This window comes from Melospiza georgiana, chromosome 31 (genome assembly GCF_028018845.1).
Source record: "Melospiza georgiana isolate bMelGeo1 chromosome 31, bMelGeo1.pri, whole genome shotgun sequence".
NCBI lineage: Eukaryota > Metazoa > Chordata > Aves > Passeriformes > Passerellidae > Melospiza > Melospiza georgiana.
The window spans coordinates 660,154-682,152 of NC_080460.1; the positions used below are offsets into that span (position 1 = coordinate 660,154).

The window sequence follows — 21,999 nt, forward strand, 5'->3', positions numbered from 1 at the left end:
GGGACAGATAAGGAAAAGCAGGAATTGTGTCCACAATGACACCAGGAATGAAGGCAGTGCCACCCAAAAAGCAGCAGAGCCTGCTCAGGAAATACAGACAAACTATTAAATGTGGTAATATTTAATAATGGGCTTTTTAAACCCAGGCTAGTCTGGTGGAGCAGGTGCTCAGTTTGGGTTTGGATAAAGCAGCCCAGGACTATCCCTGGATGCCAGCACAGCTGGATCAGCAGCTGGAGCAGGGACAAAGCACAGAAGGGCCCCTGGGTCCCTCCCATCCCCTTTGGTCACACACAGGCAGAAAACACCGAGGATTTTCTCCCATTTACTTCCAGAGGAAAGGAATACAGAGCTTCAAGTCATTGTACATCATTCCATGGGGGACGTGAGAGCTGCAGCCTCCCCCTCCCCTGGCAGGAGCCTGCACTGGTGAGCGGGGACAGAGGGGACACAGCCCCTGGGGACAGCCCCAGTGCCACCCTGGCCCTGGGCCGGGACTGGGCGGGCACCAAATGGGCACCAGGAGGGGAAACTCCCGCCCCCACTGCATTATGCCAAGGTGCCACCGAGGAGTGGGGGCTGCAGAGGCAGCGTGGAAGTGCTGGGACACATTCCTGGTGGTACTGGGATACATTCCCAGTGCTGTGGGGATAAATTCCCAGTGATGCTGGAATAAATTCCCAGTGGTACTGGGATACATTCCCAATGCTGTGGGAATAAATTCCCAGTGCTGTGAGAATAAATTCCCAGTGATGCTGGAATAAATTCCCAGTGGTACTGGAATAAATTCCCAATGCTGTGGGAATAAATTCCCAGTGCTGTGAGAATAAATTCCCAATGAGGCAGGAACACATTCCCAATGCTGTGGGAATAAATTCTCAGTGATATTGGAATAAATTCCCAGTGCTGCTGGAATAAATTCCCACTGGTACTGGAATACATTTCCAGTGGTGCAGGAACACATTCCCAGTGGCACTGGAATAAATTCCCAGTGGTACTGGGATACATTCCCACTGGTGGTACTGGGACACATTCCCAATGCTGTGGGAATAAATTCTCAGTGATATTGGAATAAATTCCCAGCGCTGCTGGAATACATTCCCAGTGGTGCAGGAACACATTCCCAGTGGCACTGGAATAAATTCCCAGTGGTACTGGGATACATTCCCAATGCTGTGGGAATAAATTCCCAGTGCTGCTGGAATAAATTCCCAATGGGGCAGGAACACATTCCCAGTGGCACTGGAATAAATTCCCAGTGCTGCTGGAATACATTCCCAGTGCTAGGGGAATTCATTCCCACAGGTGCAGGAATACATTCCAGTAGTACTGGAATAAATTCCCAGTGGTGCAGGGATACATTTCCAATGCTGTAGCAATAAATTCCCAGTGATATTGGAATAAATTCCCAGTGCTGCAGGAATTCATTCCCAGTGCTGTGGGAACACATTCCCAACGCTGTGGGAATAAATTCCCAGTGCTGTGAGAATAAATTCCCAGTGGTACTGGGATACATTCCCACTGGTGGTACTGGGACACTTTCCCAATGCTGTGGGAATAAATTCCCAGTGCTGCTGGAATAAATTCCCAATGGGGCAGGAACACATTCCCAGTGCTGCTGGAATAAATTCCCAGTGCTGCTGGAATACATTCCAAGTGCTGGGGGAATTCATTCCCACAGGTGCAGGAATACATTCCAGTAGTACTGGAATAAATTCCCAGTGGTGCAGGAACACATTCCCAGTAGTACTGGAATAAATTCCCAATGCTGTGGGAATAAATTCCGTAGTATTGGAATAAATTCCCAGTGCTGCAGGAATCCATTCCCACTGGTACAGGAATACATTCCCAGTGCTACAGGAACACATTCCCAGTGCTGTGGGATACATTCCCAGTAGTGCTGGAATAAATTCCCAGTGCTGCAGGAATCCATTCCCACTGGTACAGGAATACATTCCCAGTGCTACAGGAACACATTCCCAGTGCTGTGGGATACATTCCCAGTAGTGCTGGAATAAATTCCCAGTGCTGCAGGAATCCATTCCCACTGGTACAGGAATACATTCCCCTGGTGGTGGAACACATTCCCAGTGCTGTGGGATACATTCCCAGTAGTACTGGAATAAATTCCCACTGGTACAGGAATACATCCCCAGTGCTACAGGAACACATTCCCAGTGCTGTGGGATACATTCCCAGTAGTACTGGAATAAATTCCCAGTGCTGCAGGAATCCATTCCCACTGGTACAGGAATACATTCCCCTGGTGGTGGAACACATTCCCCTGGTGGTGGAGCACATTCCCCTGGTGGTGGAGCACATTCCCAGTGCTGTGGGACACATTCCCAGTGCTGTGGGACACATTCCCAGTGCTGTGGGACACATTCCCAGTCAGGAGGAGGGGCACAGGGCTGTGATCCATCCACAGGCAGCCAGGCACTCCCTTGCCATGCTCAGGAATGCCAGGGAAGGGCACATTCCCCTCCTGGAGCTTCCCAGGCTTCTGTGTGCACACAGGGGTAAAAAGTGACCTGCAAAAGATGAGAGGGGGAGAGGCAGCCCTGGAGCAGCTGCAGCTGTGGTGCTCAGGGGTTTGTGCATCAAAAACATCCACAGGGGCTGGTCTGGGGCTGTCAGGGAACACACAATCCTGTGGGAGTGCAGTGCCAGGGCTGGAGGCAAAGCCAAGGCTGTTCCATGGGGCTGTGCCCTCCCAAGGGATCCCTTGATTTATTTCCCACTCCAAATCCCTCCACGGCAGCTCAGAGCCAGCACCCTGCTGCTCCCCAGGAGTTTTGCTTACAGGGGTGATACAAAAATAGCCACCAGCTCCAATTTCAAGTGCCAGCAGAAAGAGCAGCCTTGGCCATAAGAGCCTGGAACTCCTCTGGGGGAATCTTTTGCAGGTCTCCCTTTTAAGGCCTTAATGTCATTACAGAGAGAGGGATTCTTTTGTCTTGTGCTTGCCCTTGCTGCCCTCTCTGAGCAGCACCAAAATCTCCTCAAACTGAGCAGATCCAGTGCCTGGCTGTCAGTGCAGGATCCAGAGGGAGGGACACAACGAGCACCAGGTGTTTAAGGGCAGGACTGATGTGCCAAGTGTTCTAAACAACCACACAAACAGCCAAATGTTGAGCCACTGCAACGCTGCTGCTGCTGCTCAGATTCTCAACATCAGCCACAGCAAAGGAAGAGAAACCAAAACCAAACCCAAAACCGAGCACTGCTATGGACACAGAAGAGTTTTTATCTTGGCTGGAGTTGTGTTCCCAGAAGGGAAGACTGGATGTGGCAGTGACTTGGGGTCACGAGTCAGCTCGAGAGCAGATGTTGGCACAGATGACAAACACCAGCTGGGGCCAGGTCCAGAGTGGATTGTCATGGCAGGAGCTCCTGCTGCTGAGCAAAGACAGATCCAGGAGGACAGGGCTGCTCCCCTCTCCTTGGAAGTTCTGGTCATCAGTTAAGGAACATTGAGACACTTCCCAAGCTGCAGCAACAGGATTCTGTTGGCTCTTCAGAGATTCAGTCCCACAGCTGTTTTGGGTTCAGAAGAAGCAGAGGGAGTCTTTTGTGCCACGTCTGTGAAGGGAATTGCATCAGAGAAAAGATCAGAACTCATCAAACCCATCCACAACCACCCAATACCATTCCAGAGTGCCCAGGTGCTTCCCTGCTCTGCTCCATCCCCCTGGAATCACATGTTCCATGTGGAGCATCTCATGCCCTGGAAATTTCCAGGGAATGCCTTGGAAATTGGGGTTATAACACGCTCAACCCAAAGGAAAACCACAAGGCCAATCCTGTGGAATTGCTCATGAACAGATTCCCAAAAGGAAAACTGGAACTGTCCAGGACAGGTGTAGGGAAAGCTCAGTGCAAGCCCATAAACTCTGGTCATTCACTGTTACTGAATCATGGGGTATCCTGAGTTGGAAAGGACACAAAAAGATCATTAATAAATCATAAAATATGATTTATTTATCATTCTTATGATTTATTTCCTTATCAGTAAATAAAGCCCAGCTTAAGCAGGCCTGTCCCACATGAAGAGCATTCCAGGGGAGATGCTGAGTGCTGGACAAATCCTGTTTAGGAAATTCTGGTTTATCCCTTCCAACACTGCCTGGCTTGGTACAACTTTGTTAAATGTAAAAAAGCAATTTGTCCAAGCAGTAGCTCCCTCACAGAGCCTTCAGCTCTCCCTCCACCCCTGGCAAAGGATCCAGGCAGAATTCCCAGCTCTGCCAGGACTGGGTTTAACTCTGTTTAACCTGGATCCAGGCAGAATTCCCAGCTCAGGACTGGGTTTAACTCTCCTGAGTCTGGATCCAGAATTCCCAGTTCAGGACTGGGTTAAGCTTTATTGAAGCAGGATCCACACAGAATTCCCAGCTCAGGATTGGGTTTAGCCCTGCAGAGGCAGGATCCAGGCAGAATTCCCAGCTCAGGACTGGGTTTAACTCTCCTGAGCCTGGATCCAGAATTCCCAGTTCAGGACTGGGTTAAACTCTGTTGAACCTGGATCCAGGCAGAATTCCCAGCTCAGGACTGGGTTTAGCTCTCCTGAGCCTGGATCCAGAATTCCCAGCTCAGGACTGGGTTAAGCTCTGCTCAAGCAGGATCCAGACAGAATTCCCAGCTCAGGACTGGGTTTAACTCTGTTGAACCTGGATCCAGGCACAATTCCCAGCTCAGGACTGGGTTAAGCTCTGCTCAAGCAGGATCCAGACAGAATTCCCAGCTCAGGACTGGGTTTAACTTTGTTGAACCTGGATCCAGGCAGAATTCCCAGCTCGGGACTGGGTTTAGCTCTCCTGAGCCTGGATCCAGGCACAATTCCCAGTTCAGGACTGGGTTTAACTCTGTTGAGCCTGGATCCAGACAGAATTCCCAGCTCAGGACTGGGTTTAGCTCTCCTGAGCCTGGATCCAGGCAGAATTCCCAGCTCGGGACTGGGTTTAGCTCTCCTGAGCCTGGATCCAGGCACAATTCCCAGCTCTGCCAGGCCTCTGCTGCCCCTGTGCTGCCCAGGGCTGTCCCAGCTGCCAGAGCAGCCCCTCCCAGGCCCTGCTGCCATTCCCACCTCCAGCAGACACAGAGAGCTGCTCCAGCTCAGCTTCCAGCTCGGCATCAGAGATGGGGGCACCCAGCACCTTCTGGGGGATGGGAGGCAGATCCAGGGAATCCTTGCTGGAGTCCTGCAGGAGACTGTCCAGCTCCTGCTCCAGCTCCTCAGAGTCCATCTCTGCTGAGCAAAGAAAAGATTTCAGCTCCGAGGAGAATTCAGTGGCATCCTCACAGCACAGAGAATGAGACCCAAAACTGAGCTGTTATTCCTTCCCTCCATTGTTACTCACAAGGAATTTCCTGTACTTCTTTTAAAGGACTGAAATTTCAGTCCTGATCTCAGGGAGGAGAATTTTTTTCCTTGGCACTGAGGCCAAGAAGCTCTGGCACCTTTCAGCAGAGGCAAACAAGCTGCAGCAGCAACCAGGCCAGAGGAAAAAGCTCATCACTTCAACAAAACAAAGCAGCAGCTGCCCTAAAAATAGATTTAAACCAACATTACCCAGCTTTGAACTGAAACCCAGCCCCAAACAGGGACCACGAGGATTTGGAGATGGAGAAACAGTCAGAGGGGAGAAATCCCTGCTCCCATTCCCTTCAGGCACCAACTTTGGTGTTTTGGGAAGAGTTTATTGCCCCAGGAAGGTGCTGAATGTGGGGAGGGAACAGGGAAGGGAGGGAGCAGGGATGGGAGGGAAAAAGGGAAAGGAGGGAAAAAGGGAAGGAGGGAAAAGGGGATGGGAGGGAAAAAGGAGGGAGGAAGGGAAAGGAGGGAGAAAGGGATGGGAGGGAAAAGGGAAAGGAGGGAAAAGGGAAAGGAGGGAAAAAGGGATGAGAGGGAAAAAGGGAAGGGAGGGAGCAGGGATGGGAGGGAAAAGGGAAAGGAGGGAAAAAGGGATGGGAGGGAAAAAGGAGGGAGAAAGGGAAAGGAGGGAGCAGGGATGGGAGGGGAAAGGGAAAGTAGGGAGCAGAGAAGGGAAGGAGCAGGGAATGGAAGGAGCAATGAAAAGGAAAGAGCAGGGAAAAGAGGGAGTAAGGAGCAGGGAAAGGAAGGAGCAGGAAAAGGGATGGAGCAGGGAAAGGGATGGAGGAAGGGAAAGGAAGGAGCAGGGAAAGGAGGGAGTAAGGGAAAGGAAGGAGCAGGAAGGAATTAAGTAAGGGCAAGGAGGGAGCAGGGATGGGATGGGGTAAGGGAAAGGAAGGAGCAGGGAAAGGAAGGAGCAGGGAAAGGAAGGAGGAGGGAAAGGAAGGAGCAGGAAAGGAAGGAGCAGGGAAAGGAAGGAGGAGGAAAGGAGGGAGCAGGAAAGGAAGGAGCAGGAAAAGGAAGGAGTAAGGGAAAGGGAGGAGCAGGAAAGGAAGGAGTAAGGGAAAGGAAGGAGCAGGGAAAGGAAGGAGCAGGAAAGGAAGGAGCAGGAAAGGAAGGAGCAGGAAAGGAAGAAGCAGGAAAGGAAGGAGCTGGAAAGGAAGGAGTAAGGGAAAGGAAGGAGCAGGAAAGGAAGGAGCAGGGAAAGGAAGGAGCAGGGAAAGGAAGGAGCAGGAAAGGAAGGAGCAGGAAAGGAAGGAGCAGGGAAAGGAAGGAGCAGGAAAGGAAGGAGCAGGAAAGGAAGGAGCAGGAAAGGAAGGAGTAAGGGAAAGGAAGGAGCAGGAAAGGAAGGAGCAGGGAAAGGAAGGAGCAGGAAAGGAAGGAGTAAGGGAAAGGAAGGAGCAGGAAAGGAAGGAGCAGGGAAAGGAAGGAGCAGGGAAAGGAAGGAGCAGGAAAGGAAGGAGCAGGAAAGGAAGGAGCAGGAAAGGAAGGAGTAAGGGAAAGGAAGGAGCAGGAAAGGAAGGAGCAGGAAAGGAAGGAGCAGGGAAAGGAAGGAGCAGAGAAAGGAAGGAGTAAGGGAAAGGAAGGAGCAGGAAAGGAAGGAGCAGGGAAAGGAAGGAGTAAGGGAAAGGGAGGGAGCAGGAAAGGAAGGAGCAGGGAAAGGAAGGAGTAAGGGAAAGGAAGGAGCAGGAAAGGAAGGAGCAGGGAAAGGAAGGAGCAGGAAAGGAAGGAGTAAGGGAAAGGAAGGAGCAGGAAAGGAAGGAGCAGGGAAAGGAAGGAGCAGGGAAAGGAAGGAGCAGGAAAGGAAGGAGCAGGAAAGGAAGGAGCAGGAAAGGAAGGAGTAAGGGAAAGGAAGGAGCAGGAAAGGAAGGAGCAGGAAAGGAAGGAGCAGGGAAAGGAAGGAGCAGAGAAAGGAAGGAGTAAGGGAAAGGAAGGAGCAGGAAAGGAAGGAGCAGGGAAAGGAAGGAGTAAGGGAAAGGGAGGGAGCAGGAAAGGAAGGAGCAGGAAAGGAAGGAGCAGAGAAAGGAAGGAGCAGGAAAGGAGGGAGCAGCAAAGCAGAAGCCAAGGATGAAAGGCCAGCACATACCCAGCCCGTTGATCCCCACTCCAGCCAGGGTCTGGGCCACTTCATCTTGGGTGTCACAAAGCTGAGGTAAAATAAACACAATGAGATGCAGATCAGAAATTCATGCTGTGGCCTGCTGCAGCTGCTCTAGCAAAAGCACAAATAAAAAACAAAATCAGAAGGTAGCAGGAATTGGCCTGAAGGCAGCAGGAATTAGTGCAGAATTTCCACCTTGGCTTTCACAAGGAACGTGAAGATTATTTCAGAATAAACAACACCACCAAGGATGGCACATTTGAGGATCAAACCCAAAGCAGGATTTCACAGTGGGAGTAAAACTGTGTAATAAAACAAAGTAATCAAATTAAATTAAAAATTAAAAAGAAATAAAATAAACTTTTAAAAAGAAAGATAATAAATAAATAAAATAAAATAAAAAAATACAAAAATGTACAATAAAATAAAATACAATAAAGTACAATAAAATAAAAGACAAAGCACAATGAAGTAAAATAAAATAAAATAAAGTAAAATAAAATAATAAAATAAAACAGAAATAAAATAGAATAAATAAAATAAAAATTAATAAAATAAAATAAAAAACCAAAGTAATAAAATAAAAATTTTAAAAGAAATAAAATAAAATAAAATTTTAAAATGAAATAAAATTAAAATAAAATAAAATAAAAACAGAACAGAAATAAAATAGAACAGAAATAAAATAGAATAAATAAGCAAAAAATGAATAAAATAAAATAAAATAAAATAAAATAAAATAAAATAAAATAAAATAAAATTAAATTAAATTAAATTAAATTAAATTAAATTAAATTAAATTAAAATAAAATGTCAGGCTGTTTCATGCACACTGTTCATTCCAGCTTGCAAATGTTTAATTTGTATTTTTAATGCACCCAAAGCCTTTCAGGAAAGCTGGGTGCTTCCCCAATAGTGCCCATCCAAAAACCCCAGAAAATTTCCAATAAACTCAAATACATTGCAGCAAAACCAGGAGACACAGAAACCTTCTTGCTGAGCTTTTAACTCAAAATTAAGTCAGTTTACTTTAGTGCCATAGAGGGGAAAAACTAATTAAAACTAATTAAAAGCAAGCAAAGAATGATTAATTAATTAATTAATTAATTAATATCTGGGCAGGTGTCTTTACCTCTTGGATCTGATCCACCAGGTTCTCTGCCCTCTCCACACTCACATCCCTCATGGAGAGCTTGAGGGCCCCCACACCAGCCTGGTAGGCATTGAACACCTGAAATTCAAATAAAACAGAGGATAAATACCTGAAATTCCAATAAAACAGAGGATAAACAGCTGGAAATTTAAATAAAACGGAGGATAAACAGCTGGAAATTCAAAATAAATAGAGGATAAACACCTGGAAATTCAAATAAAACAGGATAAACAGCTGGAAATTTAAATAAAACTGATGTTAAACACCTGGAAATTCAAAATAAAACAGATCAAGTTGCACAGTGCTGATGAAATCCAGGCTGGTAGGTATTAAAGACTTGGAAATTAAAAATGAAAGAGATAAAGATGCACAATGCTGATTAAATCCAGGCTATTAAATACCTGGAAATTCAAAATAAAAGAGTTGAAGATGCCCAGTGCTGATGAACTCCAGCCTGAAAGGCATTTAACACTTGGAAATTAAAAATAAAAGAGATTAAGATGCACAGTGCTGATGAACTCCAGCCTGGTAGGCATTAAATACCTTGAAATTAAAAATAAAATACAGCACAATGCTGATGAACTTCTGCCTGGTAGGTAATAAATACATGGAAATTCAAAATAAAAGACAGAAAGATGCCCAGTGCTGATGAAATCCAGGCTGGTAGGTATAAAATACCTTGAAATAAAAAATTAAAGAGATGAAGATGCACAGTGCTCATGAACTGCAGCCTGAAAGGCATTAAACACTTGGAAATTAAAAATGAAAGAGATTAAGATGCACAGTGCTGAGGAACTACAGGAAATTCAAAATAAAAGACAGAAAGATGCACAGTGCTGATGAACTCCAGGCTAGTAGGTATAAAATACCTTGAAATAAAAAATTAAAGAGATGAAGATGCACAGTGCTCATGAACTCCAGCCTAGCAGGTATTAAATACCTTGAAATTAAAAACGAAAGAGATGAAGATGCACAATGGTGATGGTTGGTATTAAACACCTTGAAATTCAAACTAAAAGACAAATATGCACAGTGCTGATGGAAACAGTGGGAGCTGCTCTCCAGAGCTGATTCCCGAGCAGGATCCTTGGAGAAACAGCAGGACATGGAGGAGCTTTGTGCAGAGGGACACGGCCAGGAAAATCCCAGCCCCGGGGCCAAGGGATGAGGGGAGTAACTTCTAAAACACGATGGGGGATGTTCTATGTGCTGGCACAGTGTCTTCTTACCAGACATAGTGGAAAAGGTTTTTGTTAAGATGCAGGCGAGAAGAGATGAGGGGAGGAGCCAGGGGAGGAGCAGGGGAGGAGCAGGGGAGGAGCAGGGAAGGAGCAGGGGAGGAGCAGGGGAAGAGCAGGGGAGGAGCCCAGGGAGGAGCCCAGGGAGGAGCAGGGGAGGAGCAGGTGAGGAGCAGGGAAGGAGCCCAGGGAGGAGCAGGGAAGGAGCAGGGGAGGAGCAGGGGAGGAGCAGGGGAGGAGCAGGGGAGGAGCAGGGGAGGAGCAGGGGAGGAGCAGGGGAGGAGCAGGGCAGGAGCAGGGGAGGAGCAGGGGAGGAGCAGGGGAAGGAGCAGGGGAGGAGCAGGGGAGGAGCAGGGCAGGAGCAGGGCAGGAGCAGGGCAGGAGCAGGGGAGGAGCAGGGGAGGAGCAGGGAAGGAGCAGGAGAGGAGCAGGGGAGGAGCAGGGGAGGAGCAGGGAAGGAGCAGGGAAGGAGCAGGGGAGGAGCAGGGGAGGAGCAGGGGAGGAGCAGGGGAGGAGCAGGGGAGGAGCAGGGGAGGAGCCCAGGGAGGAGCAGGGGAGGAGCAGGGAAGGAGCAGGGGAGGAGCAGGGGAAGGAGCAGGGGAGGAGCCCAGGGAGGAGCAGGGGAGGAGCAGGGAAGGAGCAGGGGAAGGAGCAGGGGAAGGAGCAGGGGAGGAGCAGGGGAGGAGCAGGGGAGGAGCAGGGCAGGAGCAGGGCAGGAGCAGGGGAAGGAGCCCGGGGAGGAGCAGGGAAGGAGCAGGGGAAGGAGCAGGGGAGGAGCAGGGGAGGAGCCCAGGGAGGAGCAGGGGAGGAGCCCTCGGTACCATCTGGTCGGTCTGGGAGGCGTAGATCCGATCCAGGATTCCCTGCACCGCATCCAGCTTGGAGTGCAGCTCCTCGATGCGCCGCTCCGTCCTCCGCTTGGCCTTGAGGCACCTCAGGGCCTGCCAGGGACACAAACACAGAGACAGAGCTCAGATCACAGGGAGAGAGAGAGATCAAATCACACACACACACACACACACAGAGCTCAGATCACACAGAGAGAGAGATCAAATCACACACACACACACACACAGACAGAGCTCAGCTCACACACACACACACAGAGCTCAGATCACACACAGAGATCAAATCACACACACACAGACAGAGAGAGAGCTCCAATCACAGAGAGCTCAGCTCACACACATACACATAACACACGCAGAGAGCTCAGATCACACAGAGAGAGAGATCAAATCACACACACACACACAGACAGAGCTCAGATCACACAGAGAGAGAGATCAAATCACACACACACAGACAGAGCTCAGCTCACACACACACAGAGAGCTCAGATCACAGAGATCAGATCTCACACACACAGAGCTCAGATCACACACACACACAGAGCTCAGCTCACACACAGAGAGCTCAGCTTCACAAACCCACACAAAGACACCTCAGCTCAGTTTCACAAACTCACACAGAGATGTCAGCTTCACAAACACACAGAGCTCAGATCACAGACAGAGAGCTCAGATCACACACACAGATACCTCAGCTCACACACAGAGACCTCAGCTTCACAAACACACACACACAGAGCTCAGATCACTCAGAGATCAAATCACACACACACATACAGAGAGAGCTCAGCTAAACAAACACACACAGAGATACCTCAACTCACACACACAGAGCTCAGCTCACACACAGATACCTCAGCTCACACAGAGACACCACAGCTCAGCTTCACAAACACACACAGAGAGCTCAGCTCACACACAGAGCCCTCAGCTTCACAAACACACAGAGAGATACCTCAACTCACACACACAGAGCTCAGCTCACACACAGATACCTCAGCTCACAAACACACAGAGAGATACCTAAGCTCACACACAGAGCCCTCAGCTCAGCGTCACACACACATCTGGGAACTCTCCCCTCCCCTGGGCTTGTTCCCACTTTGGGGGAGTCCAATATTCCTGCTGGCACCATGGGGTGGGAATCCTTAAAATCAGAGGGGTTTGGGAAAGCTGAAAAGGGCAGGCCTCAGAGACAGAACTGTGACTGGAGCTAAGCAGCAGCCATGAGATTTGTCAGCAGAAAAGTTACATGAGGTGTAGAAAGTAAGGACAAATAAAAACCATGGTCTGTGTATTAACACTTGGCTAGAATGACTCCAGCACCCCTGGGATGAGGCCCCCAAGTTGATCTGCAGTTCTGGGGCAGCTCCAGGACACTGCCCTGGCAATGCCACTCACCAGCTGCTTCTTCCCAGCTTTGCAAGCACTCCTGGCATCCTCTTTACACCTGCAAGATGGAAAAAGGAAAGGAAATTTCTTCCTTTTTTCACAACCCACAACCACCCTCCCTCTGTCTGAGGGGACCACAAGGTGCATTTTGGATACAACCACCCTCAAACCTCTGCTGATTCCCACAAGTCCTTGACTGAATTCCAAATCCTTGCAAACACTCCCTGCACCTTGTTTTCACAGGGAACAGGGAACAAAGGCTGGGAAAGCTGCCCCAGCACATGGCTGTGACTGTTTTGTTTATGAACAGGAAAGAACAACAGGAGAAAGCAGCTTCTAATTGTGTCCCAAAGTACTACATGCCACAGATGTTGTTCCCACCACCCTTCCCCAAATTACTTCTCTGCTTCCTGGGAAAGGGACTCCACCTTCTGTGACAGCAGCTGCTCACTCTGCATCAGCTGATAAACCCCAATGTCCACGTCGTTCATTGGGGACACCTTGGCGTGGAGGCCTCGGGCAAACTTCACAATCTGAAAGCACAGCACAGGCTGGAGTCACCCCCCAGAAATCTCAATCAGGAATAATTTCACTTGGAAGGAAGGAAAAGAAGTTTTGGCACTCCCTGTTTAGGCCTTGGAGTCATGAGGATGTCCCAGAGGATTTAATGTTAAACTAGGATCAGGATCAGCAGGGTGGAAAGAAAAAGCCTCAAGGGAACACCTGGAAGGTTTAAAGCTGTCCCTGGATCCTGGAAGGGGATGGCAATGTCAGACTGCCAAGGACTTCAGAACACGACAGGGAAAGGGGAATCTCAGAGCTGAGTGCCTCTGCAGGAAGTGACAAACATAATAGAATATATTATATATATATATATATGTGTGTGTATATGTATAAATATGTATAGACATAATATAATATTTATGATATAATTTCATATAATATAATATGACAGGATATGGAATGATAGAATATGAGATAATAGGATATCATAGAATAGGATTTCCTATAATGTAATGTAATGTAATGCAATGTAAGGTAAGGTAAGGTAAGGTAATGTAATGTAATGTAATGTAATGTAATATGAATAATATAATATAATATAATATAATATAATATAATATAATATAATATAATATAATATAATATAATATAATATAATATAATATAATATAATATAATATAATATATCATGTAATTTCATATAATACAATATGACAGGATAGGATATGAGAGGATATGGTATGATAGGATATGACAGGATATGACAGGATATGACAGGATATGACAGGATAGGATATAATAGGATATAATAGGATATAATAGGATATAATATAATATAATATAATATAATATAATATAATATAATATAATATAATATAATATAATATAATATAATATAATATAATATAATATAATATAATATAATATAATATAATATTTCTTGTATTATATTATATCATATCATATAATTTCATACGACATGATATGATTTCATATAATATAATATTATATAATGTCATATCATATAATATAATACGATCTAATTTCCTATAATATGATAGGATATTAAAAGCTTTTCAAAACCATGGAATTCCATGCTGACTCGAGAGGTGTGGAGTTTGTGTGGTTGGGAATTGTCAACCTGCACAGTCTGCCACGGTTTTAACTCTTCAATTAAATCTGAATTATAAATGTTTAAAAAACCTACTGTCACCATGGTATTTTCTGAAAAATCCCTTCACCAGGATTTCTTCTGGGAAGATGAGAAGCCTCAGCTCCTCCATGTTTTGCTCCTCTTGAATGTGGTCTGTGAATTGTTTTCAAGTAATGACCAATCACCATCAGCTGTGTTGGACTCTGAGGAGTCAGTCATGAGCTTTCATGATTATTTTTTCCAGCCTTCTGATGTATTCTTTCCCTTTCTTTAGTATAGTTTTAGCATATAATTAATATCATATCATATTGTATGATTTCATATAATATAATACAACATAATTTCATATAATATAATAGGATTTGTTATGATAGGATATCATATAATTTCATATAATATAATGTAATGTTATGTAATATGATATGATATGATTTCATAAAATATGACAGGATATGATATGACAGGATATGGTATGAGAGGATATGACATAATAGGATATCATAGCATAGGATTTCATATCATTTCATATAATATATTAGAATAGAATAGAATGTAACACCATATAGCATATAATTTCTTACAAGTTCATATTATATTATATTATATTATATTATATTATATTATATTATATTATATTATATTATATTATATTATATTATATTATATTATATTATATTATATTATATTATTTCATATTATTAATATCATATCATATAATATGACAGGATATGATAGGGCATGGTATGACAGGATATGATATAATAAGATATCATATAATTTCATATAATATATTATAATAGAATAGAATGTAATATCATATAATATCATATCATTTCATATGATATAATATAATATAATATCATATCATATCATATTATATAGTTTCATTTCATTTCATATCATATCATTTCATATCATTTCATATCATATCACATAATACGATATAATTTCATATAATATGATAGGATATGCTAGGATATCATTTAATAGGATATAATATAATAGGATTTCATATAATTTAATATAACATAACATTCTATCAGCCTTCTGAGGACATGGAGTCAAATCCTCATGTCTCACCTCATCCTGGGGGCCTCACACCACCACCTGCCATGCCACAATTAGGATTTCCTGTCACCTCCACCCACATTGAAGGACACGGAATTTACCTTTCCAGCCACAGCACACCCATTTCAGCCACCAGAACGCCTACAATCCATTCCTCTGCAGGCAGATGGAAGGCAAGACAGGGATGATACCACCCCAAAGCAGTCACCTGGACCCTGTACCTTCTCTCCATTCTGCTCCAGGATGGTGACCCGCTTCTCCTTCTGCAGCTGCAGCAGCAGCAGGTAGAAGGTTCTCTCATCGGGGCACAGGCCGGCGCACAGCGAGCGCAGCTCCGAGAGCGCCACCACGGGGTGCGAGGACAGGGCGGAGCTCTGGTACAGCCGGTAAACCTCCTCCGCCTTCTCCTGCAGGGAGCAGGCACACACACACCTCAGGGAATTCAGGGGGTTTACAGGAGTGAAGTGTCACAGACATTTTTTTCACAGAAATCCTTTCTTTAGAGTTGTGTATCTTCTGGGAAGCCAAAGGCCCCAGAAGAAGAATGTGAACAATGATTATCAACTACTGTAGAATGCAATAAGATGCACCTGTGATTAGTTCATTATTGAAGTGAAGGGAGCTGACCATCCTTTGATGCATCGAACTCAGATTTATTGATCGATCAGCCACTTTATATAATAGCGTTAATTAACTTCATGCATATTACAAAATCCAAGCTCACGATAGGCTAACAGAGAAAACTCTAACCACTCCTTTTGTTTTACAATACCTATAATTGTTTATTAAAAACAGAACCAGTGTTCCCACTGTGATATGAAAGGTTCCCAAAACTTCCATATCTGTTCCCAAGGTGCCATCTTTTCCCAGAGAGGGTGTTTTGCTTGTTATGGGAAGACTGCCTGAGAACCTTATTGTTTATAAAGTGATGCATGAGAGAGCCTAATTGTTTATAAAAATCAGCCTGGGAACTGCTTTTGGAACTGCTTTGCAACTACCTTTTACTTTTCTCTCAACTGTATGCCTTCATGGCCTTTTTCTTTAAGCCATGCTTGAACTAAACTCTCCACAGTTCATGTTCCCATGTTTATAATTAAGGGCCAATCACAGGAGCAAGCTGGGAACCGAGTCCCTAGACACAACTTTGTTATAAATTCTTTCTTTCTATTCTTAGCTTAGCAAGCATCTGCAACTTCTCTCTTTATTCTATTTAGTATAGTTATAATGTATTATTTATCATATATCAATAAATCCAGCCTTCTGATCAAGAAACAGTCTTGATCAGTCTTTCTCTCACCCCAAGCGACCTCCTCAGGTCACTGTGATAGTGAAGAGTTTAGTCAGAGATAAGCTTCACTGGAGTTCACTTCATCCAGGCTACCCATTTAGTTTAATTAAGAGTTAGCAGTTAACTAATGAATGATTGCTTGTCAACACAATGTTTGTTAGCCGGGTTTATAATGAAGAATATAGAAAATGATAAATAGCTTTCAGGAACATAAGCCAATTGTTTTTAGGAACGTAAGACAATTGTTTTTAGCATCATAAGACAATTGTTTTTAGCATCATAAGACAATTGTTTTTAGCATCATAAGACAATTGTTTATAGCATCATAAGACAATTGTTTTTAGCATCATAAGACAATTGTTTTTAGCGTCATAAGACAATTGTTTTTAGCATCATAAGACAATTGTTTTTAGCATCATAAGACAATTGTTTTTAGCATCATAAGACAATTGTTTTTAGCATCATAAGACAATTGTGGCTTCCTCTGTTCTGAAACCAACTGAAGATGGGGAATGGGAGCTCTACCAAGGGTTCATTTGTCACATTGGCATTGAAAATGTAGAAAGGTCAGAATGAGGAAGACTTCATTTACTTCCTCAGTCTGGGACCCCTCCCCATGAAAGGGACAACCAACCCATTTCAAACTACTCATGCTTAATACCTTTGGAACTAATTACCATGGGAAGTGGGGAATGGGATGTACCAAAGTTATGAATGTATATTTGTATTTTGGGTGTTCAATACCTGTATGGATAAAAGGACTCTTTAAACACCTGTAAATTGTTTTTTGATTGCTGTTTGATTTCTAACTTTAAACTGTCAGAGAGTTTTTGGGTATCGATACTAGATCAATATTCATATTGGGAATGGGATGTACCAAAGTCATCAATATCTATTTGTATTTTGGGTATTCAATATTTGTATAGATAAAAGGACTCTGTAATCACCTGTAAACTGCAGTGTGTATTTGGGAGCTATCCCACAATAAACACACACCTTAAACTGTCAGAGAGTTTTTGGATATCGGTACTAGATCAATATTCACATTGGGAATGGGATGTACCAAAGTTATCAATATCTATTTGTATTTTGGGTATTCAATACTTGTACAGATAAAAGGACTCTGTAATCACCTGTAAATTGCAGTGTGTATTTGGGAGCTATCCCACAATAAACACACAATGTCTAACTTTAAACTGTCAGAGAGTTTTTGGATATCAGTACTAGATCAATATCCATACTGGGAATGGGATGTACCAAAGTTATCAATATCTATTTGTATTTTGGGTATTCAATACTTGTACAGATAAAAGGACTCTGTGATCACCTGTAAATTGCAGTGTGCATTTGGGAGCTATCCCACAATAAACAAACACTTTCTAACTTTAAACTGTCAGAGAGTTTTTGGATATCGGTACTAGATCAATATTCATATTGGGAATGGGATGTACCAAAGTTATCAATATCTATTTGTATTTTGGGTATTCAATACCCAAAAGGACTCTGTGATCACCTGTAAATTGCAGTGTGCATTTGGGAGCTATCCCACAATAAACATCCAATTTCTAACTCTAAACTGTTAGAAAGTTTTTGTCTGTCACAGTTGGAGATCGGTACTAGATCAATAGCCATAATTTTTTAATAAATCACAGTGATGCCTTAGGACTCCACCTTTGGAATTTTCCAGATCCTGCCCTGCCTTAGTGCATCACTCTGAACTCCACAGAGAGTGTTGGTTACTGGCTTCACATTCTGGGCACACAGAACAATCCCTCCAGGCCTGAGATCCAGGAACACTCTGCTGCCTCAGGCCCCAAAAATCATCAACAAAGTGAATTGGGGGAGCAAACTGGGGGTAAATTGCTTCATTACCTGGAGCTGTAATTGGACAATTAACCACTGATATGTAAATGAACCAAACTCATATTTGTCTGAAAAACTCATGACCACTGTGCATCCTGGAGGCTGCTGACTGCCCAAGGTGTAGCTACTGAAGGCCTTTAATATTATTTATTATTAATATTATTTATTATTAACATGTACTAAATTATTGTTTGTTGTTAATATTTATTAATTTGTTATTGATTCCCTTTTCTTTTTTATTAATACATTTATAATTTATTAATAATAAATGCCCACTTTATTCTCTAGCTCTGTCTAGCCTCTGTTGCAGGCAGCCACCCCAAGGCATCGCAGGGATGCCCACACAGCATTCCTGCTCTTCCCAAACCCTCCCACACCTCCTTCCTCCCAGCTTGGACACTTCCTGCTGTATTCTGGAGTGAATTTCACACAGGGAACTCTCGAAACAGTCACCCACAAAAACCAAAACTCTGCTATTGACATTCCCTGCAAAGCTGTGGAGCAGCACAGGAACCACACAGGCAATCAATGGGCTTGCCCTGCACTTCCTGGAAATCCCTCCCCAGGTTTGAAACAAATCAAAACTCCTGCTTGTAAAGGTTTCCTGCATTTCTGCTGGACACAGTAACCCAGAGAAGCACAGCAAGGCCTGGGGCTCATTCAGCAGACACAGAGTAACAGAGAGAGAACAGGGGCTGGGCCAGGATCCAAGCCCATGGGAAAGCAGCTGCAATAATGCCCAGGGAATGTGGGCTGGGGGATTTGGGTGGCCAGGCTGGGATTGATCCATCCCCTGGAGCAGATGGAGCTGGGGCTGAGAGTTCCTGCACAGGAATGAGCTCCAGTCCCAGTCCAGGCTGGGACTGTCCCATCCCCTGCTCATCCCTGGAGCAGATGGAGCTGGGGCTCAGAGTTCCTGCACAGGAATGAGCTCCAGCCAGGCTGGGATTGATCCATGCCTGCTCATCCCTGGAGCAGATGGAGCTGGGCTCAGAGTTCCAGCACAGGAATGAGCACAGCTCCAGCCAGGCTGGGACTGTCCCATCCCTGTTCATCCTGAGAGAAAATGGAGCTGGGGCTGAGAGTTCCTCATGTCCTGAACAAGAATGAGCTCCAGCCAGGCTGGACCTGTCCAATCTCCTGCTCATCCCTGGAGCAAATGGAGCTGGGGCTCAGAACTCCTGCACAGGGATGAGCACAGCTCCAGCCTGGCTGGGACTGTCCCATCCCTGTTCATCCCAAGAGAAAATGGAGCTGGGGCTCAAAGCTCCTCATGTCCTGCACAGGAAAGAGCTCCAGCCAGGCTGGGCCTGTCCCATCCCCTGCTCATCCCTCAAATAGATGGAGCTGGGGCTCAGAGCTCCTCGTGTCCTGCACAGGGATGAGCTCCAGCCAGGCTGGGACTGTCCCATCCCTGTTCATCCCAAGAGAAAATGGAGCTGGGGCTCAGAGTTCCTGCACAGGAATGAGCTCCAGCCAGGCTGGGACTGTCCCATCCCTGCTCACCCCTGTAGCAAATGGAGCTGGGCTCAGAGCTCCTGCACAGGAATGAGCTCCAGCCTGGGATCCCCAGCACAGTTCTCACCTCCCTGGACAAGCAGGAAATTGTGTCCCTCCCTTCTCCTGGAGTCAGTGAGAAGTCACTGTCAGAGCCAGGGAATGGTTTGGGATGGAAGGACCTGAAATCCCCCCCAGTGCCACCCCTGCCATGGCAGGGACACCTCCCACTGTCCCAGGGCGCTCCAGCCTGGCCTTGGGCACTGCCAGGGATCCAGGGGCACCCACAGCTCCCTGGGAATTCCATCCCTCCCTCCCAGGGAACAATTACTGCCCAACATCCCATCCATCCCTGCCCTCTGGCAGTGGGAGCCATTCCCTGTGCCCTGTCCCTCTATCCCTTGTCCAAATCCCTCTCCAGCTCTGCTGGAGCCCCTGGAAGGGCTCTGAGCTCTCCCTGCAGTTTCTCCTCTCCAGGTGAGCACCTCCAGCTCTCCCAGCCTGGTCCAGCCCTTGGAGCAGCTCCATCATTCTCAAGGAACCTCCAAACCCCTTCCCATCCCCAAGGCACTCCACACATCCCTCTCCAGGCTCAGCAGCCCCAAGGAAGATCTGCTCAGCCCTGGAAATGACTCCTGGTTTTCCTAGAAAGCACAATCTCAGGAAAGCTTCTCCACAACACTCACCTGCAGCAGCTCCACGTAAATCAGAACCTCCTCTTCCTCAGGGATTTTGCTGTCCCCCAGCACGCTGGAGAGGGTCCACTTGAGGGGCTTCAGGATGAAAACTCCCACACCCCACGAGATCCAGCTGCTGTCTACACTGGCCATGAAGTCTGACTCCCTCTGGAGCTTCCCACGTCTAGGGAGAAGATAATTCAGGTGGAACTGAACACAGCCAGTCTAAACACTGGATATCCTGCACATCCTCCATCCTTCAGGGGCATTTTCTATCACCAGATCCAGCTCAGGTTTGAGATTTCATTGCTGGAAACACCCAGAGGTTTCCACTCCTCCCCTGCTTCCTCTGGATCCCAAGTGCTTTTTGTTTACTCTTTTTTCCCATTTTGCAAGTTTCTCCCAGTTTTCTACTCAAAACTGATGAGGCATCAAAGGAGGGGATGAACAGGGAGGGTCAGTCTTAGGGGTAATCAGCCATTTCAGGAGAGCTCCGTTTTTATATTAAATTGCAGCAACAGTTTCTCAAACCTACTGGTTTTAATTTTCAGGTCACCAACAGAGCTCCTGCTGTTTGGAGCCTCTTCGAGGTACCAGTCCCGGGCTGCAATTTCACAGCACAAAATCTCTGGTTGCAAACACAGCTCAACACATCCCCGGTGCCCTCAGCAGCCGCGACACCAAAACATTCCAGGGATTATCTCCCTGTTTAGCAGCGATATTCCTGTGGGAATATTCCTGTCCTCCCACACCTCCTGAGCTCTGACTCCCTGTCCAGCTCGGCCTCCCAAATTCCACTCACACACCATGAACCGCAATTCACAGAATCTCAGACTGCTTTGGCTTGGAAGGACCTCAAATCCCACCCAGCGCCACCCCGGCCATGCCAGGACACCCGACACTGCCTCAGGCTGCTCCAAGCCCCATCCAAGCCGGCCTTGGACGCTTCCAGGCACGGGGCAGCCACAGCTGCTGTGGGAAGCCCGTGCCAGGGCAGAATTCCCCCTCCGGGCGGGCACAGCGCGGATCCATCGCCAGCCGCATCCCCTGGCACCCCCCACACCCTGCCCGAGCTCCTTTACCTCAGCAGCTCCCTGAGGACGGTGCCGAGCCCCAAGGGGACGCTGCCCCGCCGCTCGAAGCCGTTCTGCAGCTCCCTCAGGCACGTCCTCACCGCGCCCCTCCGCCGGCCGCGGGCCAGAACCAGCCCGACCCAGAAGGCCATCTTGCTGTCCCACTCGGTGCTGTTCACCTCGCGGCTCTGCTTGAAGGCCGAGAACAGGAAGGCCATGCGCTCGTCATCCGTCTCCCACTCCGGGGGCAGGTCCCCGGCCGGGGCCGGCCCAGGGGGGGCCTCCCCCGGGCTGCACATCTACGCGAGCCCCCGGCTCGGCCGCGGCCTCCGCCCGGTCCGGCCGACCGCCCGCCTCAGGGGAGACGCGCACGGCGCATGCGCGGTGCCACCCCCGCGCCCCCCCCGTCTCGCTTGGGGTGGGCCGCGCCGTCCCCCCCTCAGCCCCCGCTGTGGTGCGGCCCGGAGAGGGACAAGGGCCCCGCCCCCAATCGCCGCCCGGATTCCTGTGGTGACGTCAGTGTGACGTCATATATGGAGGTCACAAAAGTGTCAAGGCCACCGGTGAGGGGGCGGGGCTTCGACTATTCGGGACTATATGTAATAATTATATATATTATACATATTTCCCATCGCTCTCCTATACAGAATAAATATCTATTTTAACTTTCATCATTAAACATTATTATCATCATCATCATCATCATCATTCTGAATATCGTTATCATTATCATTATTACCTAGTAATTATACTATTACTATATTAAA

At 46.5% G+C, this 21,999-nt stretch overlaps 1 protein-coding gene across 1 annotated transcript; it reads right to left on the reverse strand.

Annotated features, from left to right (window-relative positions):
- Positions 1-312: 312 nt before the first annotated feature.
- Positions 313-21,571, reverse strand: CHMP7 (charged multivesicular body protein 7). The gene is made up of 10 exons (XM_058042527.1): positions 21,242-21,571; positions 20,169-20,343; positions 15,056-15,241; positions 12,509-12,642; positions 12,119-12,167; positions 10,688-10,807; positions 8,608-8,706; positions 7,461-7,521; positions 5,087-5,248; positions 313-3,582 (listed from the first exon to the last, which is right to left on the reverse strand). The coding sequence occupies exons 1-10, from the start codon at positions 21,529-21,531 to the stop codon at positions 3,518-3,520; spliced, it is 1,341 nt and encodes a 446-aa protein (XP_057898510.1). The 5' UTR covers positions 21,532-21,571; the 3' UTR covers positions 313-3,517.
- Positions 21,572-21,999: the final 428 nt, after the last annotated feature.